Source organism: Capsicum annuum, chromosome 5 (assembly GCF_002878395.1).
Source record: "Capsicum annuum cultivar UCD-10X-F1 chromosome 5, UCD10Xv1.1, whole genome shotgun sequence".
In the NCBI taxonomy this organism is placed as follows: Eukaryota; Viridiplantae; Streptophyta; class Magnoliopsida; order Solanales; family Solanaceae; genus Capsicum; species Capsicum annuum.
The window spans coordinates 196436640-196461454 of record NC_061115.1 but is presented as its reverse complement, the minus strand read 5'-3'; the positions used below and the strand labels follow the sequence as shown (position 1 = coordinate 196461454).

General features: G+C 36.9%; 1 protein-coding gene across 3 annotated transcripts; it reads left to right on the top strand.

Annotated features, from left to right (window-relative positions):
• Window positions 1–1562: 1562 nt before the first annotated feature.
• On the top strand, window positions 1563–13340 carry LOC107871073 (putative lipase ROG1). Of its 3 annotated transcripts, XR_007056117.1 has the most exons (13): window positions 1563–1925; window positions 3317–3384; window positions 4270–4340; window positions 4462–4707; window positions 7545–7708; window positions 7823–7878; window positions 7973–8025; window positions 8101–8221; window positions 8915–9012; window positions 11243–11342; window positions 11468–11514; window positions 11620–11662; window positions 12984–13340. XR_007056117.1 is itself a non-coding variant. In XM_047413317.1 (11 exons), exons 1-10 carry the CDS (start codon window positions 1780–1782, stop codon window positions 11312–11314), a joined length of 1095 nt encoding a protein of 364 aa, XP_047269273.1. In that variant the 5' UTR covers window positions 1574–1779; the 3' UTR covers window positions 11315–11342; window positions 11468–11785. The 3 variants fall into 3 exon arrangements, 1 of the variants encoding a protein (XP_047269273.1); XR_007056119.1 differs by lacking the exon at window positions 12984–13340 and having other exon boundaries at window positions 1576–1925; window positions 11620–11785; XM_047413317.1 differs by lacking the exon at window positions 12984–13340 and having other exon boundaries at window positions 1574–1925; window positions 11468–11785.
• The last annotated feature ends 11475 nt before the right edge of the window (window positions 13341–24815 follow it).

Here is a 24815-nt window from a genome sequence, read left to right as displayed (position 1 = left end):
GACAAGTACTTCTAGGAATACCGTTAAACATAGGATTATAAATTATTTGTATATAATGAATAAAGACATCAGAAGAAGGAAAACTAAAAGGCAAACAACCTACAACCATTTTAGCCATTTCTTTCCGGTTCCTTAATTTATTATACTTCTTCGTTACCTGACCGGTTGCTGGGTCCATTCTAGTTTGTATTGGCCCACCAACATCCCCACCACCTCGTGCAATATTTAACTCTCTTTCGTGAGCTTCACCTAGATGTCTCATTAACGTACCCGTACTCCTTGTTTGCCTCCGCTTTTATGCTTATATATTTGTTGACAAATATTGCATTACACTTCAGTATCTGATATACATTCAAAAAATTGTCATGCAACACTAGTTGTTTTACGAGGCCTTGCGGCACGAGGAGGACGGAGAGGGAGATTAACCGATTCAGATCTAACGTTAGCATTTTCTACTGTGGGTGTCTCACTAATATTTTCATTTCTTCGTCTAAATTAACCGCATCTACTTCATTTTCTTCTTTTATACCATAATTTTCCTGACCTTCTACATAATCCATATCGTGAGCACCTCCACCTATTTCTTCCTCAAAAGGTGTACCAAACGGTACCGGAGGCGAAGGCACACGGGTATATCTACTACTTGAACTACCTCTACCACTAGTAATTCGTTTTTTACTACCACTATCACTTCTAGGACAAAAATGTTTAACACCTTTAGTAGCGATGTTTCTTAATTTATCCATAGTATAAATTAAATTAAACTAAAAAAAATCAAAATACACAAATATAATAAAATTAAATATTAAACAATTAATACAATAAATAAAAATTAAACGTAAGAGATGGAACGACAATATCAAATTTTTGAAGTATCTGAAGGTTGCGACTTTAGAAACTTCCGTTCGTACTTTGTAAACGCAAAATTAAAAAACTAAAGTGCACACTTTAAGAAATTAAATAAATTGAATATTTGAAAATTGAGAATTGAGATTTGAGAGAGAATTAGATTTGAGAGAGTGAAAAATTGTGTGAAAATTGATTTAAAGGTGTAGGGTATTTATAGAATTTTTTTGGGATTAAAAAATAATTTTTAAAAGTAAAAAAAAATTTTTTAAAGAAATGGGCCCAAATTGGGCCAACGGCTAGTTTGATCCAAAACTCAAAAAAAAAAATTGAATCCGGGCCGGATCGGATCGATTAACCGACGAGCTTGGATCGAGCTAGGTCCAAACCGGATTAACTGGACCCAAACTAAAAAAATAATCGACCCGGGATCTGAAATCCTAAAGCCCCAGGGCTTATCTGACCGGGTCAAACCGGGCCGAGTCCTTTAAATGGGCTGAGTAGGGGGGTCAGTCCGACCCACTTGACGGACTTACTCTTTTTATGGGTTAAAAAAGGAATTTATTTTCGAGATAATTGGAGTAAGCTAGTCAATAATCAAAAAAATAAAAAAATCAAATCAAACTGAACCAAACCAATGACTATTTTCTTTTTATAATTTAGTTTGATTTTAAAAATTTAAAAACCAACTAAATTAATTTTGATTATTTTAACAACTAACTAATTCAAACCGACCATGAACACCGTCCGTGAAAGTATGAAAAGGGTGAGTTAAGAAGTTAGCAGTCCCCGCCACGTCGTGTTCTTCCTTAATTCACCACCTCACTCTGACTCTGGCTTTTCCTCCCTCCCTTTCTTTCTTCAAAGCGGTTTACCTAACTCCCCCCTAATTTGATAACCCTGTTGTGTTGTTCGGATCAGCTGAAGAACGGAATGGATGAAGGAGAAGTAGAGAAGAACGGAGGAGGAGTTTGCTCATCGGAAACTGTCAACGGCGGAGAAGATGTTTTCAGTTGCGATGAATCGGATGCTTCGTCAGTTGATCATCTTGTAATTATGGTCCACGGTATTCTCGGAAGGTATGTGTGTGGCTTTCGTGTTTCGTTCATTTTGTGGAATATTGAACTTGAAGTTATGTGTTTTTGTTGATGATGGAATTGAAGTATTATGATGTAATTAGAAGGTGGAAATGGAGAATTTTGATGTTAGTTCATAATGTTTGATAGTGATTTTTTATATTTGTTATTAGTCCCTGATATTTTTAGTTTCTCCGAAGGTTTTTTTTTTGTGTGTGCAAGGTTTATATTCCTATTTCATTCATTTTGCGGGGTATTGAAGTTGAAGTAATATATTTTTTGTTTTTGTTGATGGAATTGAAGTTTTATGATCTAATCAAAAGGGGAGAATGGAGAATTTTGATCTTAGTTACAACTGTTTGATAGTGATTTTTGAGATAGCATAATACATAGAATGACACTTTGACTTGGCCGCAAGCGGTAAGTCGGTAACTCAACACTTCAACTTTGAGTATTGCGTATTTAGACATCTAAACTCACCTTTCATTGTATGAGTTGAACACTCCAGCTTACAAAATGAGCGTCTAGACACATTCAAAATTTATGTGTCACGTCAGTATTGGATGTCTATGAGACATAGTGGAGACGAGTTGGAGTGTTTAGTTGTCGGTTGAGGAGTTGAGGTGTCTAAATCAGCACTCTCAAAGTTGGAGTGCTCACTTGCCAAGTTTGATTTGACAGTGCACATCTAAATACCTCAACTTGATCTCAATTGACAACTAGATGCTCCAACGCTCCAACTCGTCCTCGTTGGCTCTCGTTAACACACGACACTCATGCGACACATAAAATTTGGAGGTGTTTAGATGATCATTTTGTAACCTGGAGTATTCAACCGGAAAATTGAAGACGAGTTGAGTTGTCCATATGTATATATACAAAGTGTGAGTGTTTATTTGCTAGTTGATGACAAGTTTAAATGTTTGTTTATGTATTATGCCTTTTCGTTATTAGTCCCGTGATATTTTAGTTTCTCTAGTCCTTATATAGTTCCTCTGGATATTGAGGATATTTGTTTACATTTGTTATTTTGGATATTTTCCTATACACATTTTGGAGTTGTTTTCATTGCTTCATTATCTAGGAATTTTCAGAACCTTTTATGCATAATTGATTGACTACATAATATGCATCTATGCTATTTTCACGACCATACGGAATGTTTATTTCAGTATGTAGATCACGAAAATTTCCATGCCAATTAAAAAAAAACTGCTTTTAGACTGTGTTCTGTGTTCATTAGTTCTTTTGGGTGGGTTATCTTCATTTTGAATGCTTATGTGCTAGCTGTTTGAATTCATGCTGTGTAGAACAATTTTCTAATGGTTCTCTGGCTCTCCCTGAAAGCAAAGGTACTTGTTATACCTTGATTTATAATCCATATATTTCAACAGCGCCACAGACTGGAAGTTTGGTGCTGAGCAATTTGTTCGGAGGCTTCCTGACAAAGTTTTTGTTCATTGTAAGTGCATCTATCTGGAGTGGCATTTCTAGTTTCACATGCTTGTGTTTCTTTGCAGTTCCTCTACCCTTCATCCCCCCTACACTTACCATTTTGCTGCTTTGTCAATAATACTCTTTTTACTGTTCTCTGCCTTTTACATTGATAGATTTTGATAAAGTAATTGCACTCTGTGTCCTTATGGTATATCATCTGTTACGAGTCCAAGTAAAATGCATGAAAATGAGAACAAGGTTGAATTGTATGAGCTGTTGCACTTTGAAGTATAAGTTATAAGTAGAAACTTCCTTTTGAGTAAAGCAAGTCAATGTGATACCTCAACAAGTCATGCTTAGGGCATACTTTCATTTATATTCTGCATTATGTAGAAACTTCCTTTTGAGTAAAGCAAGTCAATGTGATACCACAATAAATCATGCTTGTTAAAATTTACTAAGTTCGCAGGTGTATAATAGCTGGTAAATGGTGTTTATTTTTGCTCAATATCTGTGCTCTTCCACCGTTCCACGTGATGTTGGATTCAAAAGCCTTTTCACTTCTTCCATACAAGTATATTTTCTTCATGAGATGGAGAAAATCATTGTCTACGAGGATGGGGTGCTTTATTTATTTACACCCCCCTCCCCCTCTCCTTTTTCTTATTAAGAGTGGGAAACTGCGTTCACTGAACTCTTCTAATGAAATTGCCACTCTTTCTCATTTTGCGTAGTTTCATTTGAGCTGACTGCCAGTGAGTGATTCACATGATTGTATGGACATTTGCACTTTTGTAACATATCTTGCTTCAGTTTCCACATGTGTCCAATATCCGATTGGTATTCGGTGTAAGTGCATGAAAAAATGGAATACCAAAAGGAGGACTAAAGAAAATTATTTGCTCTGCAGGTAGCGAACGTAATATGGCAAAACTAACATTGGATGGTGTTGATGTAATGGGTGAGAGATTGTCTGAGGAGGTTAATTTCTTCTAATTCTATTCATTCTTCTCTGATGCTTCATCCATTCTATCTTTTCTAATATATGCTCCAGAGCTTGGTACGTCTACCAAATTGACTAACATTGTGGAGATGAATTTAGGTTCTTGAAGTGATCAAGAGAAAGCCAGGTCTGAAGAAAATTTCTTTTGTGTCACACTCTGTGGGAGGGTTGGTGGCAAGATATGCCATTGGAAGGTTATATAGACCTCCTAGAATGGAAAATATTGAGGATTTATCAGCCAATGCATGTATAGAACGGTTGAAAGGTTGCACGATAGCTGGTTTGGAACCAATAAATTTTATCACCGTCGCCACACCTCATCTTGCTTCTAGGGGTAACAAGCAGGTATCAGTGTAATTATTCAAATCTTATCAAATACTTAAGTGCAATAATTGTAATTGAGGAAAATGGATTCTTATCCTTATTCAATATGTACTTGGTCTCATTATTGGGTAAATGATGCTTAGGAGCAGAAGAAATAGATTCACACCTCCATATTTTGATACTTTGAAACCAGATTTAGTTGGTTTTAAGGCTCATCTGGCATGCCTATGTAACTTATCTGTCAGATTGGATTGGATTGCTATCCATTTCCTCTTGATCAGTATCTTGGATTATTGATGTGTTATCCTCCTATTTATCAGGTCTAGTTAGGAATAGTATTTATCACCCAAATACCCCTGACACAAGTTTAAATTTTTTGTTTTCTTTTGTCATTTTGCCTGTACTGATTTCTGAAAGAAAACAAAGTGTTAGTTTTAATTTCAAAATTATGACAAGCTTTTCTAGACTATCTAATTTCATCTCCGATGCGATTTTCATGCAAGAGCATTGATATCTGGATAAGCTACTGCAAAATATAAGAATTTTGTTTTATAGAAACAAAGACCAGATAAAATACAGCAAAATAGAAAAAATGGACGGGCAAGATGAGCTTCTGATATGTGGAGTTGATGCAAGGTTTAGGGGAGACCCATTTGTGCCTGGTAGAGGGAGTTCCATATTTTTAGGGTGCCCGGGGGGTTTTCCAAGAGAGAGGGTAGGGGAGACCTATTTGTGCCTGGTAGAGGGATTTCCATATTTTTAGGGTGCCCCGGGGGGTTGGGATGTCCAAGAGAGAGGGTAGGGGAGACCCATTTGTGCCTGGTAGAGGGAGTTCCATATTTTTAGGGTGCCCCATGGGGGGCAGAACATATGGACATGAGAGAAGAAAGCAGAAGAGTAGCTATGAATGCTATGAATTAGTAACAGTAACAACAACAAACCCAGTATACTCCCACAAAGTCCGGTACAGGTGGTAAGTGTATGCAGTCCATACCACTACCTCAGAGGAGAGGTGAGATATAGAGGTTGTTTCTAATAGACCTCGGCTCAAGCGAAAACAGTCCTGAAAAGAAATAGTAAAAGAACACAGAACAATTGGTAATAACACATCAGGTAATAACAAAAACAAGACTAGCACCAAGTAATACGACAAATGATGACTTACTTCGAAACAAGACTAGCACTATGACTACTCACTTACTTCGAAACAAGACTAGCACTATGACTACTAGCACGGGTACCATTATCAAGTCCTCCTACCTACTAGCAAGGATGCACTACTCTCTACTATCCTTCTATCCTAATTCGCATCCTCCATACCTTTCTATCTAGGGTCATGTCCTCGGTAAACTGAAGTTGTTTCATGTCATGTCTAATCACCTCCCTTCAATATTTCTTCGGTCTACCTCTACCTCTACCTCTACCTCGCCTGAATCCATCCCTAGACAATCTCTCACACCACCTCACTGGGGCATCTGTGCCCCTCCTCATCACATGCCTGAACCATCTCAACCCGCTTTTGCATCATGACTTCCACAAAAATCACTCTCACCTTATCCTGAATAACCCCAATTCTAATCCTATCTTTCTTAGTAAACCCATACATCCATCGTAACATTCTCATCTCCGCCACCTTCATCGTTTGGATGTGAAAGTTTTTGATTGGCCAACACTCCGCTCCATACAACATAGCTGGTTTAACCACTTCTCCGTAGAACTTGCCTTTGAGTTTAAGAGGCAGCTTCTTATCACAATAGATTTCGGAAGCGAGCCTCCATTTCATCCACCCTTGCCCAATACGGTGAGTGACATCCTCGTCAATCTCTCCAATCCCTTGGATCATAAATCCAAGATACTTGAAACTATCTCGCTTTTGAAAGGCCTGAGTATCAAGCTTTACAACCACATCATCTTCATGTGTCACCTCACTGAACCTGCACTCCAAATATTCCATCTTGAACCTACTCAACCTAAACCTTTTAGACTCTGGTGTTGCCTCTAAACCTCCAACATAACATTAACTCCACCACCGGTCTCGTTAATCAGGACTACATCATCCGCAAATAGCATACACCAAGGCACCTCACCTTGAATTTTTCACGTCAATACATCCATCACTAAGGCAAATAGAAACGGGCTAAGAGTCGTACCTTGATGGTAACCCATCAAGATGTAAGTGTTGCCGTCTTGATTTTCATTAGACCTTTATTTAAACTCCATCGCTGGACAGTTATATTTACTCTCAAGTTAAACTAGTAAAAGTGTGCTAAATGCTACCCCAGTGTGGAAAGCTTTTTAATCCAACCACATTTTATCTCATCATATATCTGCATACTGAAGAACCTCTTAGGTCTCCATAACTGTCTCTCTGTGTATGTCGTGAGCTTGATTTCTGTTTTCTGAGTTTCTAAAAGCATAAAAGATCTGTACTCTTTAACCCTGGAACTTTCTGGTAATTGACATTGTTCTTCTACAGTTCAACTTCCTCAAGAACTGCAAGATGGTGATGGCTCTGCATCTACTTATTCTGTTTGATTTACTTGCCTGTAGCTTAGGATTAGTTATTTGGACATGACAGTGTTTAGCCTTGCATAGATTTTGGTCCCAGATTAATTCTGGATGACCATAAAAACAGGAATGCTCTCTTATCTGACTATTTGGAAGTATCCAGGCGATTGCTAATCTGTAACATATTTTATTTGTTGCTATATCTTGACAAATGTCAAAGTGCATTGTTCCTGTTTTCCCAAGTGTGTTCATGTTTGTAAGATTTTGAGGTTTCTTCCTTGTCTAGAATATAAAATTTGATGTCAGCTGTTGAACCTTTTGGTAATATTAATGTTTTAAGGTATTGTCAGGTGCCATTTCTTTTTGGTTTGACTGCCTTAGAGAAAGCTGCTTTCCATGTAATCCATTGGATATTTAAAAGAACAGGGCGGCACCTTTTTCTTTGTGATAATGATGAAGGGAGGCCTCCATTACTTAAACGCATGGTGGAAGACGATGGTGAACTACACTTCATGTATGTTAGAGAGACTAATAAAGTCCATATACGATTAATTGGTCCATTTATTGGGAGCTGTAGTAAATATTACTGTATATTCATGCTGATTAGTTGAAAAATCCACGTATGTAGGTCTGCATTGCGTTCATTCAAGCGCCGGGTTGCATATTCAAATGTTGGCTATGACCGTATCCTGATTGCATTGTTGAATCGGGCATTCAGCAATTATATGATTCCCTAACTTCTGAAATAGACCATTTTTCCTTCACATTAAATTTTTAGATATTGTTGGTTGGAGAACATCATCTATTAGACGTAATAATGAACTACCCAAGGTACAATCTTTCCGTGGTATGTGTTTAGCTGTGACCTATCATATCTTATGTGAAAAATCTCTTTGGTGTTTATAGTGGGAAGAATCCTTGAATGAAAAGTATCCTCACATTGTCTACGAAGAACATTGCAAGGCATATGACGGTGAGCAGGGTGAGTCTGTTGTGAAGGAAGATGATTCTTTGGACAAGGTGGAAGGTTTGTAGCTCTTTCCTTACAAAAAAAGGTTACCTTTGGATTTTGTGGTCTTAAACTAAAGGTGTGTAAACATACCAAAATTATCCTTTGAATTTTGTGGTTGTAAACATGCCTCCTCACTCCTATAAGGGAGTGTCATTAAGGTAAAATGGGAATGCTAGAACTGTAGACTTACTAAATTTAGACAAGTGGCCTTCGTTCTTAAACAAACTAAATAAATTGAAATGGAGGGAGCATTTAGTTTGTACAACAGAGATGGTAATTGGCCCTCCTCTGTATCACATGGATCCTTCATTTTCCTTTGTCGAAGCTGTGTCGATCAGAAACAGCTGTACAGTGGATATGAGTATTCCATTAAAATTCTTCAAAATACACTCAAAATTATGAAAAAAAAAAACATTATGCATCCATACAGATACTTACATCATGTGTATTTGAACATGTAGACCCTAAACAAATACATGTAACATAGGCCCTTGTCCTTTTTAGACATAGCAAGTTTTTCAAACTTGCCCTACACTCTTAGGTTCGAGAATGTTATATTTGCGAATTGCGATGACATTTTGTTTTGTTCCACTGGAACGCTGATTTTTCCCTCTGTATTGTGTGCATGTGTGTATGTTGTATGTATGTGTATATATGCCTTTCTTGGCTTCTGAATATTGCAGTACTCATGTTTGGACTTTTATGCAGAAGAACTGTTGACTGGTTTAAGTAAAGTATCATGGGATAAAGTGGATGTTAGCTTTCACATGAGCAGGCGTAAATTTGCTGCTCACAGTGTTATTCAGGTCTCTCTCTCTCTCTCTCTCTCCAGTATACTGGTAATTAACAACGCGATTTCCCAGAGCATTTATAGATATTTTATTGGTTATCCTGGAACCACAGTCAAGTCACATTTAAGTACGTTGATGAAAGTATGAACTGTACACAGTTTTGTTTAATACGTAGAAGATAACTTTTGTTCATCTACCTCGCAGATTTAAGACTGTAAAAGTGCTTACGAGACTTTTGTCTTTTTCCTATGTGTTCATGTGTTGTATCCTGGTGCTTGCATGTTTTATAGGCTCAAGAACTTGTAAGCAAAGTATTAACTAGCTATGCAGTTTGAACAAGGTTTAAGGTTGGCGATTAACTGCATTGAACCAGCAATTTGTGTATTTGAAACAGGGTTATTACTATTCCATTTCCTTCTGTCGAAACCCCCTTGCTTACATGTTGTGTATTGCACTATTTGACCTTGCATTACTAGAAAAGATGAGATAGATTTTGGTTTGAACCATGTCTCTTTCTGGACCACTTTGCCACTTTAGACATGTAGTTGGCATAGTGGAGGAGTGCCTGGTGCTAAAAAATGAGAACATCATTACTGCCCAAGTGGTTGTGGTGGTGGTAGTAATGGTGGGAGCTAGTCTAAAATTTAATCACTTTAGATATGTAGATAACATAGTGGAGGAGTGTGTGGTGCTAAAATGAGAACATTATTATAGCCCAAGTGGTGGTGGTGGTGGTAGTAGCAATTAGGGTAAGACATAGACACCCTTGTAGCTGCACCCAAGGGTGTGGCGTAGTGATTCAATGTAGTGGGTTGAGCACCATTAGGTTTTAGGTTAGATTCCCAATTTAGACAAACATTAGGTGATTTATTCCCATCTAGCCTTGGTTTACAAACCCATGGAATTAGTTGAGGTGCCTGCAAGCTGGCCTGGACACCGCGGTTATCCAAAAAAAAAAAAAGAAAAAAAAAGAGTTGACACCCTTGTAGCATGTGATATATTTTATACTACTATGTCGTTCATTTACTCCACTTTGTAAGCCAGCTGGGAGGAGGGCATTGTGTATATTTATAAACTTTTTAACTTTAAACTTATTATTTTTACCTTAATGAGATTGACTTATAGCCATAAAATCTCATAGCCATAAAATTTCGATGACTTCTTTTAGACTAAGTTTCAAAAGCCTTTCTTTCGTTGTTAAACTACACTGTCAAAAACCATCAAATAAAATGGATCTGAGGGAGAGTACAATATCAAGCATTAAATAAAAGTAGTTCTTGTAGGTGTTGAAATGCAATGTGGCATAGGCGGCGACTGGTGATTGGACTTTGAAGCTCTGTATTGTTGGTCTTATGTATTGTTAGAAATATGATGATGGATATGATGGAATAGAGTTTATTTCATGTCCATTTCGGTACGTAAAAGTTAAAAAGATAAAAAAGGTAAAAAGGAGTAGTATACTATCCCCGGGCTTACAATTTGTCTTCCCAAAACAAGGACAAATCTAATGTATCCTTCCGTATTTCCTTTTATCCTGACCAACTGAAATTGCAAACTTTTCTCACTCTCTTCGATTTCCTCTGTATTTTCTCATCCTGAATCTTTCACTCACTTTATACACCTTGTGACTAGATGCAGTCTCTCATTCACTTAATAAACCCTTGTAACTTGATGCAGTTTCTCATTCACTTCATAAACCCTGCAACTACATGTAATTTGTCACACTCAATAAACCTGTATCTAAATTCCATTAAAAGTATATAGAGTAAACGAAGATTTTGCTGCATGACTATGGTGTTGATGGACTGGAAGGGAAGCTCAGTATCTGATATGTCGCTATCACTCAAAATTACAATCTTCAAATTTCCAAGGGGACTGTTGGGTTTTCATATTCCCTTCTTGCAGTTTTTAATATGGAGCTTGTGATTTTTAATTATTGGCACAGTAATCATATTTCCTGAACTTGTTTTAAAGTTGAAATTATGGGTGATCTCACAATTTCACATACTTTAAGGAGCATATTTAGCCCCTTTTTGCTTATTAATCAGCTAATTTGGTTAATCGGGCGCTCCAATTGAATTAAGGATATATTTGGATAAGGACATATCTAAGCTACTAATGAAGGGTGCATATGCTCAATTTCGAATATTTTTTAAACGGCATATTTGAACCTTTTCCGGAGCTTTTTTCACGTATCTTACTTACATGTACTGTGGGCTTAAAACTTCAATACTTCTGTTTACAGGTGAAGGATCCAAATATGGATGCTGAAGGTGCTGATGTTATACAACATATGATTGATAACTTTATTGTGTAGAGGCCAAGTCAAGTCTGAAATTTTCAAGGTGATCAATGATTTGCATCTATAGTATTTTTTATTCCTTGCTTGTCCTAGACTTCTAAAATTTTTTGCATTGGAGGCCTGCTGTAAAATGCTGGAAAAGTAATTTGAGTTTTTCTATGGTTGCAGGGAGGGGCAGAAATCTAGAGGGTTTATTATGAGTTCACACAAACTTAGTAATTTTTGCCCAAACTCTGTATATGTGTATTAAAAAAATGTGTTATCGATAAAATGATTATGAATCCAATTGTTATTATGGTATTAACTTGAGCTTATTATAGGAACTCTTAAATTCAAATCTTGGATCCGCCTCTGGGCTCGCAGGTAAGGTTCTCCTTGTCCTTGTATGACCACTCTATGAATTGTAAAACAATAAGCCATTATGAGGAACATTATTAACTCATTGTGGCCTAGTGTACATGGTCACAGTTCCATTCATCAACGATACATAGTAATCTCTTTCTCTTTCAATTTGCTTGGCTTGATTTGTAGTACGAGGGTCAAACTAACTAATGTTCTGTGTGAATACAGACATACAATCTTCAGTTTTTTTGTGTAGTTAAAGTTTGAGTCTTATCTCTAAATCACTGGTCAGATATCACCCCTCCGCACCATGACAATGACTTGATAAATACTGCTAAAGTGGAAAGACAGGATGAATATCACCATAAGTTTTGGAAATAACATTAGCAATCAGATAGTTTTTTGGAAGTAATAACAGTAGGTAGTTTCTCAGATGGTGTCTTTACGAGCACTTGATTTGTGGGAGGCAGAGCAAAGCGAATTTAGAATCTGCTATGGATTTCCAGCCTATACAAAGTGAATTTAGAAAAGGGAAACGTAACAACTAATTTGGGACGGAGTGAGTATTATACTTCCATTTCTGCGCCTAGGGTTAGGATGCTGTGCATCCATTTCAAATTACAGAGAAGATTCTTCAGATTTAACTTAAAAGAGTCCTGGATCTAAACTGCATGGAGCACTAATACTTGAGAAATTGTTTACTATGAGTTTCCACAATGAAGTTATCAGCAGCACTATAAGCTAAATTCTTGTTTGAACGTGTGCTAGTAATCTGAAAAATTTGGATGCTAATGTATTTGTTTCTTGCAAGATCTTTATATGAATGATTTATTATTTTTCATTAGAAGAAGGCGGAACCGGTGTACAACCCCTTAAAAAGTTGTCATCCATTCTTACTTATACACCTCAAGTAGGTCTGGTTCCTTTTAAACGCCCGAAGTATGGTTATGTTGCGTCACTTTGACACCTTTGTTGGCATGGCATAGTGAGTGTGATACACTCATTGAGGGCACATGAAAGACTTATATTTAACCAATTTTTATTTGGTGCCAACTTTAAGGGCGCATGAAAGTGACAATAGAACCCTTCTTCGGGTGTTTAAAATGTCGGCAAAAAGTGTCCAAGTGAAAGTTGGTGTCAACTTTAAGGGATTGCTGGAGGTTCTGCCTTAGAACAAAGAGACTTGGCATGTGGTATGCTGAGACAAATCTAGAACAAGTTTTGTTGTGGATTCAACTAAACTCATTATTTTCAGTTCTAACCATGTATGCACATATTAAAAAAAAAACAAATGTATACGTCTAAAAAGGTTGTACATTCATTTTTAACGTACTGTTTTCAGATCTCTGTAGCAACCAAATGCGAATTCAGGATTTTCTTCATGGATTCATGATTTTCCGAGCATATGGTTCATTTGATTGTCTGTTCAGAACAGATGGTATATTCAGAATTTTTAATATATGGGTTCGGGATTATAATTATTTTTGTTTACTTGGTTTTGAATAGATTATTCATGCATATTAGATGAAATTCTTTGATACAAGTTTGAGCAAAAGCTATTGAGTTTTGTTGAACCCATAATAGTAATAGCCTTAGTTCAATTTGTACTTATTTAGCGTGTTTTTGACATAATTAATGTTTGAATCAACACTACTGATGAATTCAATTGAACGTACATACATGAACGGTTTTTGTATCATTTGTTGATAGGACTGGGGAGAATTAATTTCGTAGGCCATTTATATATATATATTTTTTTTAGTTTTAGTGGGAAAATTAACTATATAAACTTATTAGATTAGTTATTATAAGTTATAGCCAAACTTTTAAGTTTTCACGTTATAGCAACTTTCATTTAAATTAATATATATAAAAAAGGTTTTTTTGTTTTGTTGAAAATACAAAAAAGTAATTAACGAAAAAGGAAAATTAAGATTTAATATAATTAATATACAATTTATCTTTCTTAAAAATAGTTAACCTTAATTACTGATATTTATCCACCCCAAATCCCTCTAACCGTTTTTCCTCCTATTTTAATGTTTCCATCTTCATACACTACCTTCTTCTTTGTACACGATTTAAACAAAAAACGTCTTTCTAACAAAGTGTTGTTGATTATATTTTGAAAGAAAAGCAAGAACGAGTATTTCTTTAGACAATCAGTGAGATTACGGACAATTTCATTAATAGTAATTCAAAAAATGCTTAAATTGTCATTTCCTACTTTGTTCAAATGTCTGTGATACAGTTACTAATATTTTGTGCCTTTTTTTGGCCTCATTTGTGTTTCTGCCAAAGATGATCTGGTTGATGTTGTTGTTCCTTATATGGGTGAATCCATAAGCGATGGCATAGTGGCTAAATTGCTGAAGAGTATGTCTTTTGTTATTGTGTCCATCATGATTTTTTTTAATACTTGGTTCTTATTATCTCTCATTTGTTTTATTCAGATCCTGGTGATAAAGTAGAAGTTGATGAGCCAATTGCTCAAATTGAAAGAAAAGCAAAAACAAGTATTTCTTTAGATAACAAATATGAATTCAGTTAATTTGCAATCAATCATGATACGTCATGGAGAGAGATGGGATACGTAGGGAGATGGTTCGTCATGGAGAGAGTCATGTTGTTGCAAAGTCATGCATATCTATGTTCCGATGATTCTAATTATGTTTTCTGGTCTAACTTTCTTCTTACAGAAAAAGCATACAGACTTTTAGTTCATCAAATTCTTGTACACCATTTAAGTAGCTTCTTCTAATAAATTCACATATCAACATGCATATCAATGAATTCTTAGTACTTGTTGCCGAATGATTGATCATTTATATGTTATTTTCTCACTTAGTGTTCATGTTTGTCATCCCTGATCTTTATTTCTTTTTATTTTTTCTAGTAAGCGTGTACATGATGCGGTAGTAACAAAGTTGTATTCATGGACTATAACAGTACATACAAACTTGCAAATATTTAAAAAAGTTTCTGTATTAAATTGGTATAAAATTGATATTGAATCATTTTTTCTATTTACTGTTTGTTTTCTAATATAGTTAATAATTTGAATTAACTTTTTGATGCTCGATTATTACTGTTTGTTTTTCTAAGATTGTGGGTATGAACAAAGTTTATTTTTTGTATTTATATAGTATTTATATAATATTATGCTACTTTAACGTTTGTTTTGTATTTTACATCGTTGAATGAAATCGATATGAACTAAGTCGCATCAGATGGTATTAAATTTGATATCAACTATATCAAACTATACATTTTTCGATTTTGCGATTAGTAACATTTGACATGAATATTGTATCTTGATTTTTATTGGTGCACATTACTCTTTTTATAAGATTGTTGGTATGAACAAAATTTAGTTTTTATATTTAACATAGTATTTATATAATGTTCTTCATCTTGCCAGAAAGCAAACACCAATATCAATCATGATTAATACTGATTATTTTTTTATTGCAAAGAAAAATTATTTGACATCAAACAACTATCAGTTAATTTATTTTCAACATTTACGTTGATAATTTTTCATGTAATATCCATTACATACACTAAAAAGGTTATGTAACATAAAACAAAAATTTTCTCATCGATTGTCACATTCATAAAACTCATTCAATACAAATGTGAATGTAACATCCCAAATCGTCCATGCGCTAGTCTCATTTATTTTGACTTCCTAAGTGAGTAAAGTTTAAAACATATAGAATTTCTTTAATTTTGACTCTCTATCAAGTGGAAAATTGAATGAGCTTTCCGTCGATAGAAGATTTGCCCAAATTCGATACCCGGGCAAGAAGTTATAGCTAAATTTAAGTCCTAGTCGTAAAACACCGTCATTTTGGTGCTTGGCACATCGCGGAGGGGGTCTATTTAACAATTGTCAAATTTCAGTAGCCTAGTGCTATTTTGGCACGTCGCACTGAAGTTTCAGGTCCCAACCAGTGGGAAAACGCGATGGCTCCGCGTCGCGGATCCTCAGAATCCCATTCGTCAATTTTCAGTGAGCCACCGCGATTGTGGCGCGTCGCAGTGGCCCATAAAATCGGGCTCCCCATTATATTTTTATTTCGTCTCATTAAGGGTATGTTAGGTATTTTCCACCCTCTTATCAACTTAAACACGGGATTATACTCCCAAGTGACCTCATTATTCATACTTTCTTCAAAAATTCACAAGAACACTCTCTAGGTTTCAAACTAAAGACCCAATTAACTCAAGATTCCACCGTGGATTTTTAAAACTGAGTGAAGATTTGAAATTCCCAAACCGTAGGCTTCAAGAATCATCCATCAAATTTCTAAATTGAGGTACGTGGGGTTTATCCTAAAAACTACATGGGCTTGTAAATGCTAGAACATGATTTAAAGATTATCAAGCATGAATTTTAGAAAGGGGTTTTGGAATATATGATTTTATTATGCATTATGAACGTTTAATTGTATTGTTGATTTGGTCTTTAGGCCTTTTAACTTAAATTGATTTAAACCTATATGAATATGTATGATGTTGAAGATTTGATAGAGAGTATTTTTATTGAAATCCCTCTCTTTGATGATTTAGAGTTGATGAACTTGTTAGGAATGATTTAAGATGCTTGTTTAATGTTTTGAAGAGAATCTTTTCAATATTTAAGTATTTAACATGATTTTGATGATGATGAGAGGGAGTTTCTTGATATGATTTCGTTCTTGTGTTAAAAAGAAAGAGTCGCATGTGATGGATATCTTTGACATGACCACCTTGTGTATTTGAAATGTTGAAAAAGAGAGTTTCTTTCATATGTTACATGAGCTTTAAGAAAGAGTTTCTTTGAAGTGATTTATTGATACGGTGGTGGTCCCAAATTTATGTTTTGAAACAGAGACTATTAATACTAATAATGGCTCAGAGAATGTGACTTTCAAGTCAATGGTATGACGATACCATAAGTATGTATGCCATAACAGAGTATTTTTCAGAGTTTGATTTCAGAGAATGCATATTTTAAAGAGTTAAAATTGGGCTTAAAGAAGGTTAGGTGGTTACCCGAAGAAGGTTTGAGTTCAAGTAACTCTTAACCTAAAACCGTGATTTATCGATCAGGGTTTATTATTTTACGCTGGCGAGGCCGTGTGGCGTAGCAGAGTTAGAGACTCCAACCCTTGCGGCACACTTGGGTTGGGGGCTTTTCCGCCGAGTCAATGGCAGATTCCATATAGCCTGTAGAATTTCAGAGTTGTAGTGTATACCACCTAGCACAGAAGTAAAATAAAGAGTGTCACAGAGTTCAGATGATTTTACAGTCTTTCAGAAATGCCCATGAGATTTCTTACTATATGATATTTTTATGAAATGTTTTAAATTGCTCTCATATATGTTGAATATAAATTATTATTTTGGATTTGCTCTGTGTACCAGTACAATTGTATCGACCCCCTACCTCCCAGGTTCGGAGGCTCAGTCTAGGGGTTCGGCTAATCAGTAGAGTATCCCGGGAGAAGTGATCCATGCAGTGGTGAGCCTTCTTTGTTTCAGAAGGCCTGTCATTTCAGATTATGTTATTCCTTTGTTTTTATCTACTGGGGGTCTTGTCCCAATTTTTCAGACAGTTATCCTTAGATCATGTAGTAGAGATTTCGCAGTCTGTTCCAGAAGTTGTTTAGTTGATTTTAGATTTCATTCTGTATGGTTAAACTAAATCCAAAGTATGACCATATTTTCGTATTAGATTAAAATTTCATATTTTCTTTTATTATATGAATGTTGTGCATGATTGCCAGATCAGATAGAGTAGGACGTCTAGGCCTTCATAGTTCGGGATGTCCGTCACGGCCAGGCCCTTGTTCGGATAGTGACAAACTCGGTGTCAGAGCACGGTTCATGATCCCAGGGTGTCTACAAAATCACGTCGGGTAGAATCTAGCGCGCCACACTTATAAGGAGGAGGCTACTAAGAGTTTAGGAATGTTTCTCTTCTTTGTGGTTTAGTTCGTGCTTAAGAGTCGAAATTGTCCCCTAATTAGTGATCTTTTGTGTTTCAGAAAAACAATCATGCCTCTCCGTCGTACCATCGATCAGAATGCACAGACAAATGAGGTCCGTCCCACTCATGGGATGAGGACCCGAAATAGAGCTCAGACTTCGAATATTGATTCTGCTTCGGGAGTCCCACCTACTCAGACCAGCCCACCTAGGGCATCCAGAGCTTCCCGAACGGGGACTAACCGCACCCAGCCTCGCGAGAGAGAGGTATCTAATGCAGAATTCAGACAGTCCATACATATGCTTGCACATTTGGTAGCCACATAGACTCAATGGTCAGAATATATTAGGTCTGTATCTGTTATGTCTGAGGCTACAAGAGTGTTCCAGTTCATGAGAATGAACCCGCCTAACTTTACTGGTACCGCGGTAGAAGAGGATCCACAGGAGTTTGTGGAGGAGATGGAGAATATCTTTAAGGTGATGCATGTAGGTGAGGTAGAGAGGGTTGAATTAGAAGCTTACCAGCTTAAGGATGTAGCGAACCAATGGTATAACGAGTGGGAAGATTCAAAGGGTAAGAGTGCTGAGCCCATAGTTTGGGCCAAGTTCATGGAAGCCTTCCTCGATCGGTTCTTTTCTCTCGAACTGAGAGAGGCCAAAGCTGAAGAGTTTATGAATCTAAAGCAGTGAAAGATGAGTCTCCAGGAGTACACTCTGAGGTTCAACCAACTAGCCCGTTATGCTCCAGATATGACTAGTAATATGAGAGCCCGAATGAGGAAATTTGCATCCGGCCTTTCGAATGACTTAGTGCTTAAATGTCAGGGAACAATGTTGAATCGGGACATGGATTTTGCCAGACTATCATTCCACATGCAGCAAGTTGAGGAAAAGAAAAAAAATCGCTGAATTTAGAGAGAAGAGCCAGTGCTCCGGTGTCCATACCCCAGCCGGACAACGCCCCCAGTATTTTTAGTCCAGTCAAGGGCCGAGGATACAGGGTTCGCAGTCTCAGGGGAGTGTAGCTCAGACCTCTCAGACATACCCGTGTGTCACACCCCTCCTTTTTCACCGCATCCGACCCCCGCTAGGGAGTTGGTTTTGGAGAAAAATGGGTCTTTCCAATTAAAGTGACGTTTTGAAAAGGGATTATTTTATTTACAGAGTCGCCACTTGGAATTGAGTTTGGGTGTTCCAAGTCACCTTATTGAATCCCTATTCAAAAAGAAAATGACTCTTTAATTTTTATTTTTCGATCTGCGAACTAGAAATCTGGATAAGGAATTCTGTTGACCGAGGGGAAGGTGTTAGGCACCCCTCGAGTCCCGTGGTTCTAGCACGGTCGCTTTAATGACTTACGTCCGGCTTAAATTAAAACCCTTTTTTTTTAGGATTTACAATATTTGTCAACCTAAAAGTTGTTTGCCTCCCGCTTTTAATTTATTTTGAAATTATTTACTGACGTGTGGCTTACCGATAGTAGTACTTTTCGGCCTCACCACAAATTTAGGCACATTTCTCGCGCCTTTACGGCATTTATAAGTCGTCCCTATTTTCCCAATCCAAATACGCACCTAATGGGTTTTAAAACTCCCCAACCCAATTCGATTGGCTTCAAAAGGTAAATTAATTTAATTATAACGAATGGTCGGTAGCAGGGCTTTCCGACTTCATCGTCAATTTTTGCTCTCGTACAAATGATTGTGATGAGTAAACATGTAGACTAGATTGATTCGAACTGGATTCGTAATGACCCCATAATCATATATTCTTATGATAAAGATATAAAAGCTTGAGATGAATTAAAGTAGTAACACATCAATTTCTCAACTTTGACAAACCATGATATTTGAAAACAAAGAAAGTTAATAATTTCGATACATGGTTCAACTTAAAACTTATTTGGCACCAAACCGGACTAAGTAGAACCATAAATCTAGATTATTTTGTGGGATGTGAAACATCTTATTTTAAAGACTCTAACAGACTAATAAGAGCAAAGCTTCAACTCATGAGAAAAAAAAATGAAATTTACATCTAGAAATATTGGCTTGTAGATGTGTTGCAGTGCATGTTGTGGACACAATAAAATTATTTATATATAGAAACTAAACCTAAACCTGAACCTAAACTAATTGATAAAAGGATGAAGCAAAAAAAAAAAAAATCTAAACCCAACGAGCACCGGACTTTTTTTTCTTTTTAATTGATTTTTCTTTTTACTTAACTGGTAATCTTTGTCACGCTAGAGCATGGTAAGTGAGATGACAAGGTAAAACAGAATGACATATTAAGATATGACCTAATCATAATTTCCTTTTTTCTAAAAAAAAAAATCTTAGATCATGCAACCCTTTAGGATATTATCCTGATGAATATACAAATACAGACACAGGAAACACAAACAATCATAGTATACAAGCCTACACGTCACACATTCATGAAGCTTATACCTATTAATAAGAAATATATTTACTTAAACATGCAATAAAATATAGAACGTGATAATAGTTTATGCTAAATCTAGCGATAGTAATTATGACATGCTTTATATATTACCTTAAAACTAATAATAAGTTAGATAGATACGAAAAAAAACTTCATAAAACATTGAAACCGAGTCTTGAATAATTGCAATATAGAATTGTACAAGGATGATTGAGATATACCTTTGAGAAGACCAATTCCCAACGATAAAATTATTACAATCTACGGATTCTAGGAGTCACGAACTTGCAACCGTGGACGATAAACTCGAAGTTTAGCTTGTTTGCCCCCTTTTTTTTTCCGTTGTTTTCCTCCTTAGCCGTGTATGTGTTTGTGTTTTATATGTAGTGGTGTAGTATATATTTTTGTGTGTGTTTTGTGCATAGATATCATATATAATAGTAGTAGTGGTAGTGTGTAGTAATGTAGTAGTAGTGTTTTTGGTTTCCGTGTGTGTGTATATGTAGTATGTTTGTGTAGTATGTAGTGGTGGTGTGTCGTAGTCAGATATATTAGTAGTAGTAGTGTGCATGCCTGTCTATTCTGTAGTAGTAGTGTGCATATGTATATATAGGTAGTAGTAGTGTGGCATGCATATGTAGTAGTAGTGTGGCATGCATATGTAGTAGTAGTGGTGCATATCCGTAGTAGTGGTAGTGTCGTGTGTGGGGGGGATAGTGGGGGAGGTTGATTAGGAGTGGGGGATTGTGGGTGGTTTGGGTAGATTTAGGATTTGACTTTATCTTATTATTATTATTATATTATTATTATTATTATTATTATTATTTTTAAATAAATAAATAAGTAATAAAAATAAATAAATAAATAAAAAACTTATTTTAATATGACTTTATTTTTTGTAGTTTTCCAAACTTTAAAAGTAATCTTGTAAAATAAGATACTAAATAACGTAAAACATTCAGTTTGGTCAAAAATTAGGTGTTTACACCGTGTTGTGAGAGATGTGGGAGGAACCATCTAGGGAGATGTCAGTTTGGCGATATGGTGTGTTATTCGTGCGGCTAGCCAGGCCATATCCAGAGAAACTGTCCAGAAGCAAAGGGTAATATTGGTGGAGCCAAGTCACAGGATAATTCTTCTGCACCACCACTGCCTCAGAAGGGTGCCACTTCAGCCTTCAAAAGCGGTCGCAACCGGCTGTACGCCTTGACCAACCGCCAGGAGGTAGTGGCCTCATCGGATGTAGTTACTGGTACATTGCGAATCTTTTCCTATGATGTATATGTTTTACTTAATCCCGAGTCTATCTTGTCTTACGTGACACCTTATGTGGCTGTTAGTTTTGGGTTTGAGCCCGATGTGGTTACCGAACCTTTTTCTGTTTCTACTTTGGTGGAAGATTCTGTTGTGGTTAGGAGGGTGTGTAGAAATTGTGTGGTGACTGTTTGTGGGTGGGACACTGTGGAAGACCTCGTAGACTTAGACATGGTTGATTTTGATGTTATCCTAGGGATAGACTGGCTCCATTCGTGTTATGCCATGTTAGATTGTAGAACCCGAAAGGTCACTTTTTCCTTCCCGAATGAACCAGTAATAGAATAGGAGGGACATTCCTTAGCACATAGAGGGCACTTTATGTCTTACCTCAGAGCCCGTAAACTCATTTCTAATGGTTGCTTGTATCATCTTATTCGGGTTAAAGATTCGAATACCGAAAGCCTTTCTTTTCAGTCTTTCCCTGTGGTGAATGAGTTCCCAGAAGTTTTTCCTGATGATCTCCCAGGCATACCACCTGATAGAGAGATAGATTTTGGTATTGATTTGTTGCCCGATACCTGTCCCATCTCTATTCCGCCATATAGAATGGCTCATACAGAACTGAAAGAGTTGAAAGAACAACTAGCAGATCTTCTAGACAAAGGTTTTATCCGTCCTAGTGTTTCTCCCTGGGGTGCACGTATACTCTTCGTGCGAAAGAAAGATAGTTCCCTCTGTATGTGTATAGATTATCGCCAATTGAACAAGGTCACTGTTAAAAATAAATATCCTCTTCCTAGAGTTGATGATTTGTTTTACCAGCTTCAGGGTACTAGATATTTTTCAAAGATAGACCTTCATTTGGGATACCATCAGTTGAAAATTAGAGAGTCATAAATCTCCAAAATAGCTTTCCGAACTAGATACGGTCATTATGAATTCTTAGTCATGTCCTTTGGGTTGACTAACGCCCTTGTAACCTTCATGGATCTTATGAACAGGGTGTTCCGTCAGTTTCTGGATTTGTTTGCCATGGTTTTTATTGATGATATCTTGATTTATTCTAAGAATGAAGAGGATCATGCCAATCACCTCCGAATCATCCTTCAGACTCTTAAAGATCATAGGAACTATGCAAAGTTTTCCAAGTGTGAATTCTGGCTTAATGTTATTGCTTTCTTAGGGCATATTGTGTCTAGTGACGGGATTAAGGTTGATCCCCAAAAGGTTGAGGCTGTGAGAAAATGGCCCAGACCCACGACTCCAACCGATATTCGGAGTTTCTTGAGTTTAGAGGGGTATTACAGAAGGTTCGTAGAAAGTTTCTCCTCTATAGTTGCATCTCTCACTAAGTTGACGCAGAAAAAGGTAAAGTTTGTGTGGTCTAACTCCTGTGAGAATAGTTTTGAGAAGTTAAAAGATAAGTTGACAATTGCTCATGTGTTGACTCTTCCAAAAGGGACAGAAGGGTTTGTTCTGTACTGTGATGCATTCCGTGTGGGACTTGTATGTGTACTTATGCAGCACGATAAAGTGGTGGCTTATGCGTCTAGGCAGATAAAAATGCATGAGCGAAATTACCCCACCCATGACTTGGAGTTAGCGGTTGTGGTGTTTGCGCTTAAAATCTAGTGGTATTATCTCTATGGGGTACATATTGATATATTTACTGACTACAAGAGTTTACAGTATATTTTCTCGCAGAAAGAATTAAACCTCAGGCAAAGACGATGGTTAGAGCTTTTGAAGGATTATGACATAAACCTGCACTACCATCCAGGCAAGGCAAATGTAGTAACCGATGCCCTTAGCAGGCTATCTATGGGTAGCCTTTCCCATGTTGAAAAGGGGAAGAGGGAGATGGTGAAGGATATTCACCGATTACAAATCTAGGAGTTTGACTCTTGGATTCCGAAGATGGGAAAGTGGTTGTTCATGAGGTAGCTAAGTCTTCCCTTTGTGCTGAAGTTAAAGAAAAGCAGATTGAAGATCCCATCTTGATGCAGATCAAGAAAGATGTTGGTCAACGGAAGGTGATGTCTTTTGAAATTGGTGGTGATGGAATTTTGAGATATCAGAGTAGACTATGTGTTCCAGATGTAGATGGGTTACGAAAGAGGATCCTTGATAAAACTCACACTTCGAGGTATTTTGTTCACCCAGGCTCTACTAAGATGTATGATGACTTAAAATCTATATATTGGTGGAATAATATGAAGCGTGATGTGGCTAACTATGTTTCTAAGTGTTTGAATGGTCAAAAAGTGAAAGTAGAGCATATGAGGCCGATGGTACGTCCCAAGAGATAGGTTTGCCCTTGTGGAAATGGGAGATGATCAATATGGACTTCGTCACGGGACTTCCGAGGTCCCGAAACTAGTATGACTCTATTTGGGTAATTGTAGACCGGCTGACCAAGTCAGCTCACTTTTTGCCTATGAGAACCAACTATTCAGGAGATGACTATGCCAAGTTATACATCGAGAAAATAGTCTGTTTGTATGGAGCACCTATATCCATCATATCAGACCGAGGTACGCAATTCTCTTCACAGTTTTGGAGATCTTTTCATAGGGGTTTAGGTACCCAAGTGAACCTGAGTACGGCTTTCCACCCTCAGACGGATGGGCAAGCCAAACGTACTATTCAGACCCTTGAAGATATGTTGAGAGCTTGTGTGATTGACTTCAAAGGTAGTTGGGTAAATCACTTGCCATTGATAGAGTTCGCTTATAATAACAGCTACCGGCTCTATTTGAAGCTTTGTATGGGATAAGATATAGATCACCAATAGAGTGGTATGAAGCGGGTGAGACTCAATTGTTTTGGCCTGATCTTGTTCATCAGGCGATGGAGGACATGAAAATTATTAGAGAATGACTTAAAATAGCCCAGAGTAGACAAAAATCCTATGCTGATGTTTGGAGAAAGGAGATAGAATTAGAAGTTGGTGATTGGGTATTTCTCAAAGTCTCCCCTATGAAGGGAGTTATGCGATTCGGGAAGAAAGGTAAGCTAAGTCCTCGCTATATAGGGACATACCAGATTTTGAGAAGGATAGGTGGGGTTGCATATGAGTTAGAGTTGCCTACAACTTTGGGTTCTGTTCATCCGGTATTTCACATATCCATGTTAAAGAAATGTATTGGATACCATTCATTAGTGTTGCTTGTAGAGAAGGTCAAAGTGATAGACTCCCTATCCTATGAAGAGGAACCTATTGCAATATTAGATCGTCAAGTTAGAAAGTTTAGGAACAAAGAGATAACTTCGGTTAAAGTGTTGTGGAAAAATCAGGAGGTTGAGAAAGCAACTTGGGAATCATAAGATGACATGAGAGATAGATACCCAGACTTATTTGATCCGGTGAATGACGAAATGAAAGGTACAATCCTTATCTTATTCTTTCATGGCCTTAGTATGTTTGAAATCGTGCTTGTCTGTGTTCCGCGTCATCATTCGGGGATGAATGATCCCAAGGGGGGATAAT

Excerpts from the sequence above, each read along its gene's own strand:
- LOC107871073 (XM_047413317.1), top strand. The coding sequence starts at position 1,780 with ATGGATGAAGGAGAAGTAGAGAAGAACGGAGGAGGAGTTTGCTCATCG. Across the intron at positions 4,341-4,461 it reads GTGAGAGATTGTCTGAGGAG|GTTCTTGAAGTGATCAAGAG; the intron begins GTTAATTTCTTC and ends AGATGAATTTAG. Across the intron at positions 7,879-7,972 it reads TTCAAATGTTGGCTATGACC|ATATTGTTGGTTGGAGAACA; the intron begins GTATCCTGATTG and ends TTAAATTTTTAG.